Below are 13,559 nucleotides of genomic sequence, written 5' to 3' on the forward strand. Positions count from 1 at the left end.
TAACAAGTTTCCATGTGCTTTCTCAAACTAGCACAGTAAACTGTACAGTTGCCCTACAAACAAGTCAGGGTTAATTACATGTCTGTCTCTCTCTCTCTCTCATACACATACACACACACACACACACACACACACACACACACACACACACACACACACACACAAAGATATGTTACATATGTCATTTAAAAGCTTGTGAACAACTAATCCATTTCTATAACAAACTTTGATTTTATACAAGTTTTCAGACACAGATCCATTGTTCCAGCAGATTTTTCATTCGCAGTTCTAAATTCCAGCTTCTTCCGAAGTATATGACTTATCTCAGCTTATAGTTTGAAAAGTATTATTTCTCCCTCATCTAATGCTTGAAATAGTTGTGTGTGTATGTTCTTGGCTGCGTTTAACAATGTCTGAAGGTAATTAAACCTTTAAAAAAGAAATTATTTCTACTGAATTTCAAATCACACACACAAAATAAGTGAGAAATTCTTTTATCATATTTAGAATCAAAATATCCCTTAAAATATTTACATTTTACAGTAAAAAGGATAGCAAAACACAAGATCATGTACAAGCTTAAGAATTCAAGTTTCTGAAGAGCCAAGAAGAAAAAAGAAAAAAATGGTCTATCACAAAGCTGTAGTATATAGTAGTAAATGCCTTCAATGAGTACAGATTAAAGCATTTAATATGGGCTTCTGAGTCTCAAAATTGTTCAACTAAGTGATTAGTATGATTATGAAGTTGCTTAGCTTTTTGTTCCTCTAAAGTTCAAGAACAGTGACGGATGAAAGAAATATACAGAGCACATGTTTACTCTCAAATTAGTCATCATATAAAGCACATTCACTGGAGGCAGTAAATATATTCCACAATTAACCGTATTTACCGATTAAGGAATAAAACTAAAATTTCTAAGTCTTTATTGCATATTAATAAAACAAATCTTTGAATATACAGCCATGTAAAACTTTTAAAAAATATTAAATTCCTATAACTAGGGATAGTTGGTATGAAGGGCTGAAGAACACTGGTACAGGGCACTCTGCACCAACACAGAGAATTTATTATTCTGAAAACTACCAACAGTAAAAATTTAAAAGATGGCACACTCCTAGCAGGCAATTTCACGAGGATTCACAAACGACAGTTACAGAAGGGTGCTCTTGAAGCAGCCTGCGGGCTTCACCTTTTGCTCTTGGCTTTGTCGGCGTGGTCCCTGTCTTTGTAGTATCTGTCCCTGTCCTTCTCGCCTTCTCGGTGTTTGCTTTTCTCGCGCTCTTTGTCCTTTTCGTAGTCTTCACTTTTAGACTTGTCGGGCTTCTTCTCCGCATTCCTGCCGTCTCTGCTTGTGGTCCCTTTATCGCCATGTGACAGCCGGGCCCTCTCTTTGTCCTTGTGCCCTTCCTCCCTGCCTTTTCTGTCCCTGTCCTTGTCTTGGCTTCGGTCTCTGCGTCTGTGCCTTTCCGATTCTGGATCCCACTCCTTTTCGTGTCTCTCTCTCTTTACGTGGTGTGAATCACTATAGAATCTCTGGCGGTCCCCTTTTCCTCTACTGAAGGCCCTATCCAGTGGCTGATCTTGCCTACCCCAAGGATCACTGTGGCGCCTTTCTGGTCTCCGAATGTCCTTAGCTTGGTAAAAGTTCTGAGGACCCATATACCTTGATGCTTGGGAGAGGGGGCCCATCATTCGCTGTGGCTGGCCTGGGAGATGAACCACTGGTGGCCAGGGGACCATTGGATTTTGGGTAAAACCAAAGCCCGGAGGGGAAAGTAATGGAGGTGGTAAATGTGGTGGAAATCCAAACATGTTTTGTGGAGGAAAGTTAGGAGGTCCTGCAAATGGGAAGCCAGAAGAGCTAGACTTGAGGTGCTGAAGGCCAGGCTGCTGCAGCCTGATGGGTGGGAAGTTTGCACCTGTCCTGGGGCTGGTACTTCTGGAGGTGAAGTTGATGTTTTTAGAAGGAAATTCTGACTGGCATGAATTTCCAATCTCAAAATGAGATGCCGCTGCAGACGACTCTCTTCTAAATGGGTGCACCGTTTCAATATTTTGTGTTAAAATACCTTCCTTCAAAGGCTCTGCTTGCTCTGTTTGAGAAGAATCTAGGTTTTCTACTGATGATGAGCTTTGTGCGGCGTTTGGATTATCATTGCGCTCAACGGAGGTGCCTTTCTCTACGGCAGTTGGCGTTTCCTCCACACTGACTGGCTCCGGTAGGTGCTCTTTGCTGTGTGGCAGGCCAGACAACGCTGTTCTCTCTCCATCCCGGCCACTGTCTCCATCTCTGCTTTCTGAAGCCGCGGTCTGCAGGCTTCGCCCAGCCGCTTGCCTAGGGTCTCTTTTCAGGTTGATAAACTGTGGGGACCGTGCTGCATTCCCAACAAGGCTCTCACCTGTATTTGCAGTACCATCTACGTTTCCTCTTCCTGTATTAGACACACAAGGAGAACTACCTGATGTCAGATTATCTTGCAAATTATTCTCTTGTTCTTGGACCTGTTGTCTTTTTAAATTTTTGTCTTTACTCTCCACAGTCTCCTCTTGTTGTGATAGAACTGATAAATTGGTTAGGAATGCTTCTGTTGAAACATCTTGTGGTTTACCTCTGAGACTAAGACTGGTCAAAGGCCCTGGAGAAATGGTAGATGGTCCCACTAGTGGCGTTTCTTCTCTTCCTCCTGAGTTACCTATAGATTCCATAACGTTGTCTACTTTAACTTTTGTCTCACTTGCGTCACCATCAGTTGCTTCCACTTTATCCATTTTTTCTGCTGATAGACTAGGTAAGACTAGGTTGGTTTGCTCAGTTATAAATGGAATTTCTTTATGAGTATTTTGCTCAGTCACTGGCTGAGCCTGCGCATATGCTTGACCAGTGGTACCTAAAAGACTTTGAAGAATATCATCTACAGGAAGAGGTTTATTTGCTAAGTCTAAAGTTGAAGGTTGATTTTCCCAGCCAATTAATACCCCAGGAAGGAATCTTAGAGGCTTTGGTGGTTCCTGTTTAGCAACTTCCATTACAGGTTCGATTGCTGTTTGAAAATCTTCCTGCAGAGTCTGATGAGGCTTATTTCTCTGCTTGTGTAACACAGTAGAGAAGGAATTGAAGAAGTCATTTTCCTCCTCTGGCGCCTCATCTGTGGGAGTTTCTGTCTTGCTCTTCTTGTCAGGTGGCAAGGCTACTGGTACACTCAGAGAGGCCTCAACAGTGTGACCACTGGCACTGGCACTGTGCTGCCGCCGCAGCTTCTGACGGATAATTAGCCCCAACAATAGATTAGGTCTGTGTAGTTCAAGCCCTGTATAAAATAAACACATCGAGTCACTTTCAATCACAGCCTAAAAGTTCCTTTCAAGCTCTTAAGTGGGTTTCTAGCTCTGCTAAGCCATCTCAACAGAGGCTTGGGTCCTAATGAGCAGCCATTCTCTAGACTATGGTCCCGCCCTCAATCTTCAATCTTATCCCGCTACCAAAACTTATACCTACCAGGTCCATCAAAAGGCACAAGAGGGTGTGGAATTTTATCTGCAGCACCCAAAGGAATAAGGTACATATCTTTAACTTGCTTCATGTTGTTAGCAGCTACTCCATAGCGCTTTCTGCTACTGAAGTATGCAAACAGCAAAGTGTAGGAAATTTGATCTTCTTCAGTCACTGGTGTGAAGCGAACCACACAAATTTCCTATTCAGGGAAATAACAAGGAGTTTTGTAAAATGGTAACCTGAAAAATGGTTTTAAATAGTAATTCTTAAGTATTAGTAATTTGTTAAATTTTATAACTGCTCCCAAATAACACAGTTTAACAACTTAAATACAGACGAGCATGTTAAAAGGAAACTTTTGAGATCTTTGTTGATATAGTGATGAGTTTTTCAAAAGGCTTTCCAAAGAGTTCCAACATAACTAAGGAATTTGTTCAAGATGATACCACCTGTTATTGTCAGATGACACTGAAACCACAAATTTATTCTATGTATACTACATCTTGATTTCCAATGCTACATCTTCCAAAGTACCCATGTTCTTAGCATATGGTAAACTAATAATACCACCAACCACCCATGCATGTACTACATAGCAATCCTCCCTTCTCTGAGTGTTACATTCCAAGATTCCCAGTGCAAACTTGAAACTGACGGAACTAACCTACATTTTTTTTCTCCACATACATACCTATGACAGTTAAATTATAAATTAGGCACAGGAAAAGATGAACAATTAACTAAAAATAGAATAAATCAAGAAAATTACTATTTATAATCTTGTGGGTTCTTTTGCTCAAAACCAGCGCTCTACCACTTGAGCCACAGCATCACTTCCAGCCTTTTCTGAGTTGTTTATTGGAGGTAAGAGTCTCATGGTCTTCCCTGCCTGGACTGCCTTCCAACCGCAATCCTCAAATCTCAGCCTCCTGAGTAGCTAGGATTACAGGTGTGAGGCACGGGTGCCCAGCTAATCTTGTGTTTTGAGGCCACTATTAAATGAATGGAGGGTTATGTGAATATAAGCACTGACATTCTATGGCAATCAATATGATTAAAAAAGAGGGGACTGTTAAACAACTAATAAGTAGTATTAGTAATGTGTACAGTTATTTGCTGTATACATTGGACAGAGGTAACAACACACTGGTGGCCCTGGAAGGATACGTTAACTTTCATCATGCTACTTAGAATGGCACAGAAGTTTGAACTTATGAATTATTGCCAGAGATTGTCATTTGTTGACCAATCCATCCATCCTTCTATCCATCCATCCATCCATCTGCAGTGCTAGGGTTTAAGCTCAGGGTCCTGAATTTTGCTAGCCAAGTTCTCTAATATTTAAGAGATACTTCTAGCCCTTTTTCCATTTAATATTTTTGTGCCACAGGTAACTACAACCTTAGAAAGTAAAACTGCAGATGGAATGGACATAATGTACAAACAGAAATTTGATCATCTAGTTTATAGGTATTCTTCTGGAATAGCGGGGACTAGGTATCACTTGACCATCTCAAGAGCTTTGTTGCCTGTCTCTGGAGAGTCATAATTTGGTATTTATTTGGCAGTGTTAGAAAATAGATGTATCGGGGCTGGGAAGGTGGCTCAGTGGTAGAGTGCTTGCCTTGCATGCATGAGACCCTGGGTTCAATTCCTCAGCACCACATAAGCAAAAAGAAAAAAGCCGGAAGTGGCACTGTGGCTCAAGTGGTAGAGCGCTAGCCTTGAGCTGAAGAGCTGAGGGACAGCGCCCAGGCCCAGAGTTCAGGCCCCACAACCACCCCCCCCCAAAAAAAAAAAAAAAGAAAATAGATGTTTCTAGCCAGGCGCTGGTGGCTCATGCCTGTATTCCTAGCTACTCAGATCTGAGGATAGCAGTGTAAAGCCAGCCCGGAGAAAAAAGTCCATGAGACTCTTATCTCCAATAAACCACTAGCAAACCAGAAGTGGCACTGTGGCTCAAGTGGTAGAGTGCTCACCTTGAGCTGAAGAGCTGAGGGACACTGTGTAGGCCCAGAGTTCAAGCCTCATGACCAACAAAAAAAAGATGTTTCTTCATAAAGGTAAACAGTAAAAACTTGTAAGAATAGATTTACTACAAAACCTAAAACTGATGCAAGCTTCCGGAGGAAACACATGTGAATGAACTGAAACACATCACTCCATCTCAAAAAATGACTATCATGCTGGGTTCTAGCAGCTCATGCCTATAATCCCAGGAAGCTGAGATCTGAGGATGGAGGTTCAAAGCCAGCTGGGGCAGCAAAGTCTGTGAGACGTTTATCTCCAATTAACCATAAATAAAGGAAGTGGAATTCTGCCTCAAAGTGGTAGAGTGCTAGCCTTGAGCAAAAGCAGCTCAGGGACAGTGCCCAGGCTCAAGCCCCAAGACCAACAACAAAACATTTTTAAAAAGACTATCGTGTAATCCTAGCTACTCAGGAGGCTGAGATCTTAGGATTGTAGTTCAAAACCAGCGCAGGCAGAAACATCTGTGAGACTCTAACTGATCACAAAAAAAAAACAAAAAACAAAAAAAACAGAAGTGAAGTTGTGCCTCAGTAGGTAAGAGTGCTAGACTTGAGCAAAAGAATGTCAGGGAAGTTAAGCCTCAAGACAGGCACACGCACATGCACATGCACACACACATGCACACACACACGTGCTCATGCACACGTGCGCGCGCACACAAACACACACACACACACACACACACACACACACACGAGCACGCGCGCACTTATTCACAAAGAGCCCAGGCCCAGAGTTCAAGCTCCATGACTGAACAAAAAAAAAAGATACTATCCTGGAAGTAGGACCTTAATCAGTTATTTCTAATACATCTGTGCACATAGCCTGAAGATGATTTTCTGTAATGTTGTCAGGGGACTTGTGTTTTGGCTAGAACCAGTCACATATGGTGATTTTTACATGTTGGTGCCCAAAGTTTCAGAATGGGCACTTTGTGACTAAGTTCTTACTCATAGAAATGACAGGTAATGAGTGTAGTTTCTGGGTATTTTTGCTAATTGTATAAGCCATTTTCATTTATTTCCATTTAGTGCTCTAAGTCAGCTTTGACTATGCTTGCCTGATGAAATTAACACTCTTGGCAATAACAAAATGTCAAAGAAGAACAAGTCTGATTCCTAAATGATCCTGTATGGCCCAGAGTGAACATAGTAATCAATGAACAAGTAATCAAACAGGAACAGAAAAACAGCTTCTGTATTGTCTGAGCCATTATATTTTAGAGCTTCTTTGTTGCAAAAGCTTAAGTGTGCATGTCTATAACTGAAAGTTGATTTACAAGGCAAATTCCAACACTTAGTCTAAAACACTTCTTACAAAATTTTAACAGGAGCCAGAGGAAGCATACCAGAGAGGAAAATAAAAGGGAATGCTGGACAGTCCTGAGCCTTAGTGAACAGCCTTACTTTAGTTCTGTGATATTTTCTTCCCAGAAAACCACAACTCTGCATAAAAACGGAAAAGTTTTTTTCCTGTGAACATGTGACCATGATATTTTTCCTCACCTTGGTTCCCGATGCTTTTATTTTTTCCACATAATCCCAAACTGTCTGAGGTGATATCCTCCCACCTACTTGAATACTGTCTGGCAGATCCTGTAGTTTAAAAAAAATAATAATGAAGCATTCAATATGCATAAAATATCCTTAATGAAATACTAGAAATTCATATAAATTTAACTGATCAACTTAAAATGGTAAAAAAAAAAAAAAAAATAAGTAAGTAAATAGGACTAGGACACAGTTCAGTTGTAGGGTGCTTATTAGCATGCATGAAGCCCCAAACAGCAAGCAGCATATGCTATGGTACAGAAAGACAGCAATTAGGCTTTGTCTCTCATGACTCCAAATGTATGTCTAAGATACCATTACTAAGAAAGACGGAGGTCAGATGGGTGTGTGCACAGCAAAGGGAATCAATGTCCCCTAGCAGTCCAGAGAAGGGCAAATGTATTTCAAAAACATTCACATATCCCATCTGTTGTTTGGGCTTTTTAAATTTGTTTTGTTTAAGTGATAGCAGACAGAGAAATAAATTGTTTAATCATTCACAGTTTAGCTTCAGAAGTCAGCACATTTAATCACAGTACATGTTTTTTAATGAAGGTAACACTAAAGTAATTTAAGACTGTGTGTGTGTGTGTGTGTGTGTGTGTGTGTGTGTGTGTGTGTGTGTGTGTGTGTGTGTGTGTGTGTGTGTGTGTGTGTGTGTGTGTGTGTGTGTGTGTGTGTGTGTGTGTGTGTGTGTGTGTGTGTGTGTGCGCGCACATGCGCGCTCATGCACACCTGTCCTGGGGCCTGGCTCTGTCTCTGAGCTTTATCTCTAACAGTTAGCACTCTACCATTTGAGCCACAGCGCCACTTCTGGCTTTTTTTGTGGTTAGTGAGACTTTCCTGCCTGTGCTGGCTTTGAACCATGACCCTGAAAGCTCAGCCTCCTGGGATCTGAAGCTAAGATTAGACAGGATGAGCTACCAGTGCTGAAGCTAAGATCAGAGGGTGTGAGCTACCAGTGCTGAAGCTAAGATCAGAGGGTGTGAGCTACCAGTGCTGAAGCTAAGATCAGAGGGTGTGAGCTACCAGTGCCTGGCTCACAACAGACTTTTAAAAGACACTCTGAAAAATAACTATACATAAAATTATTTTTAATCATTTAAAATTTAATTCGGCATATTCATTTTTTTCCTAGAAAGATGAACTGAAATTATGTTAGTATAATTAACTGATATTAACCTAAGTTTATTTTTGCTTTAGATATCCAAATTATAAATAATTAGAAAAAGCGGAGCTCTAGAAAGTAAGCCATACGAAGTGTCTCTTTACATATAAAATTAGCATTCATGCTGCTTATTTTCACAGACACAGCAAACAAACCTACATTTAATGAGCACTAGTACATTAGGTTAATTTCAGTCTCATCCAAAGAAAACTTGGTTAGCTTACAAAGAGCAGGTATATGAGTTAGACATTTAGAAATACTGAAAAAAATAATGGAAAAACTAAGTTTGACTTTAGTCAGTAGTCTGAGACTGTATCAGAATTGTAAATGTCACATATAAACATAGTTATCTGTGTGTTTATAGATATATACTGATTCAGTTTCCTTCTGCAACTCACATAAAAATATTCTTTGTTCAAGTCATACTTTCTCACTATGTCTAAAATTTTGGTGGTACTGTTTTTTATTTTCCACACATCCTACAATTTCCCCCTATTCCCTAAGGTATAAAAAACAACTAAAGAGACTAGCACCAGTGGGTCATGCCTATAATCTCAGCTACGAATTAGGCTGAGATCTGATCTTGGATCACCTTTCCAGATGAAGTTCAAAGCCAGCCCAGGAAGGAAGGTCTATAAGACTCTTATGAACAATTAAGCAGCAAAAAGCCTGAAGTAGAGCTGTAGCAAAAGTGGTAGAATACAAGTCCTGAATGAAAAACTAAGGGATACTGAACAGGCCCCAAGTTCAAGCCCCAGCCCCAGCCCCAGAATTTAAAAAAAAAAAAGGAACTAAAACCAGCAAGGGTAGCACTATAACAATATCATGAGATTCTCAACTACCTATAAAGCTCAAGCTCCATGTAGACATCTTATTTTCAGAAATAGGTAAGAATTACAGTCATAAACTATAAGCAGTGAGAGAATTAGAAGACTAGTCTAACAATGGAAAATATTCACATGGGCTAGCACTGAATGCTATAAGGATGTCCAGCAATCTCTTTTGACAGGTAGTATTGAGCTCAGGTCTCACTCAGCTTTTCCCTCTGCCACTTGAGTCCTGTCTCAAGTTTCAGCTTTTTGCTAGTTATTAGAGATGAATCTCTTGACTTTGTCTGCCCAGCTGTCTTTGAGCCTGGATCCTAATAACCCAGCCTTCTGAGTAACACAGATTACAGACATGAGGTTTCAACATCTGGCTCAAGTATGTCTAACTGTATATATTTAAAACCAAGTTCAGATATTCACATAGACACACTCTGATTTTTATTTCTGACACACTATCTAAAGCTTTCAGATGATAGTTCTCTACAACCCTCAAATACATTTGTGAGTGTCTACTTTCATTGACTGAGCTGTGAAAAGAAAGTTATTAATAAACATTTTATTACTAGCTGTTCACCGTGCGTGCGTGCGTGCGTGTGTGTGTGTGTGTGTGTGTGTGTGTGTGTGTGTGTGTGTGTGTGTGTGTGTGTGTGTGTGTGTGTGTGTGTGTGTGTGTCTCTCTCTCTCTCTCTCTCTCTCTCTCTCTCTACTGTTTTCTGGAACACCTGGGCCAAAGGTCAAAGGGGCAGGAAAGCTGACAGTACCTCTGTTAGGTATTCAGGGGAACCAGATACCGGGTAAGCTTTGGTAACAAATTTTGCCACCGAAGGCATGTTGATGAAGCCTTTCCAGATGAAGTTCAAGCGAGCCAGGAAGGTAGACTCAACTTCAACAGTTCCAGGCATCTCTGGACTAGAAAATGACATTAAAAAGATATTACCTAAAGGCCCATGAAAAGTCATCTACCTTGAACTTTATCATCAGTTACTGCTATTTTAAAATGTCAAGAAGGACAGCATACAAGCAAATTGTAAAAAGTTAACTATCCCAAACCTCCTGGAAGGAGTATAACTGTGTTCTTTTTGTTGTTTTGTTTTGTCTGTTGATTGTGGAGCTTGAACTCTGGGCCTGGGCGCTGTCCCTCAGCTCTTTAGCTCAAGGCGAGCGCTCCACCACTTGAGCCACAGCACCACTTCAGTTTTCTGGTGTTTAATTGGAGATAAAAAGAGTCTCACAGACTTTCCTGGCTAGGCTGGCTTTGAACCTTGATCCTCAAATCTCAGCCTCCTGAGTAGCTAGTATTACAGGCGTGAGCCACAGGTTACTGCCTAACTTAACTGTTTTAAGTCATATCTGTATCTAAGAAAAAAATTAAATATCATAGTCTTATTTTTTTATCTCAATTAGAATGTATGAAGACAGAGTTTCTCAAAATTCCTAAGAAATACATCACTTTTCTGTTTTTGAAGACTCTCAAAATGTAGCAGAAATCTATGATGACTGCTATAGAAACTTTAACTGCAAGTACTGTACCGTGGAGCAGGAGAAAATGTTGCTTTTGGAGAATCTTGTTTCTCCTCTTCAAAGAACTCAGAAGCCAAAATATTTGAAGTTGAAGATAATGCATCTGCTATACTTTCAGCTTCATTGTCTGAGTGTTTACGAGCAACTCCAATAACAATTTTCACTTTTTTTGGAGAAAGATCATCTACCGGTGGTGCCATTCGACCTAAAGCCAGAAGACACCAACATAAACCATAACTTAATCCCCTTTTACTTTCTGAAGCTGTTGCATTTCTTTGATTCATACTCCATCCTTCCATTCTCATAATGAGTCTTATAACACCTATACTTAAGTGTTCTCCCCACTGCCAATCCTCTCACATGTATAGAGAACTGAACTAATCTGAAATGCAAGGTACAGCACACTGTGCAGAGTTCTATCTGTACTGTATTATTCCTTTAAACATTATATTCATATTACCTCCTAAATGTAACACATGAGTAAAATATATGAATGATTTCATGTAAAACGTATGATTTCATGTAAAGTATATCAGCAATTTCATGATGTAATTCCTCTCTTACTGATATGAAAATAGCTCACCTGGTAGTATTTAAGAAATGTTCTAAATAAATGCTGGTGAAGATATGGGAGAAAAGGAACCCTATTGCATGGTTGGTTGCAATGTAAACTAGTGCAACCACTCTGGAAGGCGGTTTGGAGGTTCTTCAAAAAACTAAACATAGCTGGGGCACTGGTGGCTCAAAACTGTAATCCTAACTATTCAAGAAGCTGAGATCTAAGGATTGTGGTCCAAAGCCATCCCAGGCAGGAAAATCTGTGAGATTAACCACGAGAGCTGTGGCTCACAGTAGTAGAGCACTAGCCTTGAACAAATTCAGGCATAGCAACCAGACCCTGAGTTCTAGTCCTAAAACCGATACCCCCAGCCCCCAACCTGAAAAACAAAACAAAAAAACTACATTAAACATAGAACTTCACTCTGAACGCTTGGCCATCTACCCACATCATTAAAAGTCAGGATATAGTGAAGGACACTTGTTCGTTTTCACTGCTGCACACACACACACACACACACACAATGGAATTTTCTCGTGCACTAGAAAGAATAAGGTTCTATCTTCTATAGGGAAATGATTGGACCTAGACTAAATCATGCAGAGAAAGGTAACCCAAACTCAAAAAGACAAACAGCACATGTTTTCTCTCATATGTGGAAGCTAGATCTAAAACTGAAATGCACATAATAACTTACTAGCATTCACACATAGACCAAAGGCACATAATAACTTACTAGCATTCACACACAGACCAAAGGCAATGCGAAACACCAAGGTGTAACTTCTCTGAAGATTTAAGAGTATTTATAAAACTGAATTCTAGAAAATGGAAACATGGGTTGTTATTGATGGCTGTTCATTTTGTTTTTGCTTTGGGCTTTTTTTCCTTATTGGGGGGGGGGGGGGTGGGGAATGAGAGGCCAGAAAGGGAGGGAGGAAGGGTGAACAAAACAACCATATTATTTAGTACACACTATGTAACCTATGTAACTTATTGGCAGGGATGGGACTGGAAAGTGAAGAGGTGACATTGTCCAAAAAAAGAAATGTACTCATTACCCAACTTATGAAACAACCTAACAATACAATTATAATTTAAAATAGAAATATTCCTATGTGCCACTGTTAAATTTATGTGCTTGTCTGTGTATACGAAGTAGAAATAAAGTTTCATAAAAATCATCACTTTCTTTTTTTATTTTGGTGGGCTCTGGGGCTTGAACTCTGGGCCTGGTTGCTGTCCCTCAGCTCTTCAGCTCAAGGCTAGCGCGCTACCACTTTGAGCTACAGTGCCACTTCTGTTTTCTGGTGGTTAATTGAAGATAAGAATCTCATGACTTTCCTGCCTCGGCTGGCTTTGAACCATATCCTCAGACCTCAGCCTACTGAGTAGCTAGTATTATAGGTATAAGCCACCAGTGCATGGCTAATCATCACTTTCAATTATGAAATTTAGTGACATTTTCTATTATGATTTTGTTTTAAAATGCTGTTCACTACTTATTAAACTAATTTCAATGGTAGTACAGAATCATAACTTCTAGACTCAAAATCAATGGCTATAAAATGTAAATGTAAATCAAAAAATGTAAATGTAACCCCTCTGAACAGTATTTTTACAATAAAAATATATACAAAAAATCTAAAAATGTATCTTGTAAACAGACATTCCAAATATCTGTTCAACAACATGGTATACCCTTCTCTTCTTGAATTTAAATTCTGAGATGTTCTTGTACTCTTTGTAGGAACCAATCTTGAACTTCATATCTTGATTACATAATTCTTCAGCCAGACATCCCAGTGTAGGCTATATCTTCTTGCCATCTACACTTATAAAAACTGTATTTCTATAACTTTAATAATCATTTGTCTGCATTCACCACTAAATTATAGTTTCTCCTACACTCTGGACAATATCAGACATTTTACCACTATATTCCCTACAACCAGCCAAGTACCTGACAAAAAGAGTTCAATAAATATTTACTGAATAAATAATCAAGGAAAATATAAGAGAAAAGGTAATTTCTGAGTGAAAGTTCAAGACTAACAAATAGAATACAGAAGATCAAAGTCAGAGTACTGAGATTATGCTTCAAGATTTACAACAGAGCTGAAGTAATCAAAACACCTTCCTATTGGCAGAATAGAGAAACAGATTAACAAAACAAAGAGTCTAGAAATAGACTCACACAAATAAGTCAAGTGATCATAACAACAATACACTAGAACAAATACACCTTTTACAACAAACGGTACAGAAAAAACTCAAAATGCACATGGGAAATAGACACAGACTTTCTAACCAATACACAAATTACTAAAATACACACATATAAAACACATAGAAGACAACATAGGAGAGGATATAGGTGACCCTGCAGATAGCAATGACTTTTTGG

General features: G+C 39.6%; 1 protein-coding gene across 6 annotated transcripts in view; it reads right to left on the reverse strand.

Moving 5' to 3' along the window:
* Nucleotides 1-478: 478 nt before the first annotated feature.
* The window catches only part of Phf3 (PHD finger protein 3), a 70,986-nt gene continuing 57,905 nt past the window's right edge, over nt 479-13,559 (reverse strand). For all 6 annotated transcript variants that reach the window (XM_070017217.1, XM_070017219.1, XM_070017221.1 and 3 more), the window contains 5 exons: nt 10,603-10,798; nt 9,834-9,981; nt 7,033-7,122; nt 3,500-3,695; nt 479-3,311 (listed from right to left, as the gene is read on the reverse strand). In XM_070017217.1, coding sequence (XP_069873318.1) covers nt 1,189-3,311; nt 3,500-3,695; nt 7,033-7,122; nt 9,834-9,981; nt 10,603-10,798 — 2,753 coding nt within the window. In that variant the 3' untranslated portion in view covers nt 479-1,188. The remainder of the gene's footprint in view (nt 3,312-3,499; nt 3,696-7,032; nt 7,123-9,833; nt 9,982-10,602; nt 10,799-13,559) is intronic.

Source organism: Dipodomys merriami, unplaced genomic scaffold (genome assembly GCF_024711535.1).
Source record: "Dipodomys merriami isolate MVZ:Mamm:240054 unplaced genomic scaffold, mDipMer1.0.p SCAF_122, whole genome shotgun sequence".
Lineage (NCBI taxonomy): Eukaryota > Metazoa > Chordata > Mammalia > Rodentia > Heteromyidae > Dipodomys > Dipodomys merriami.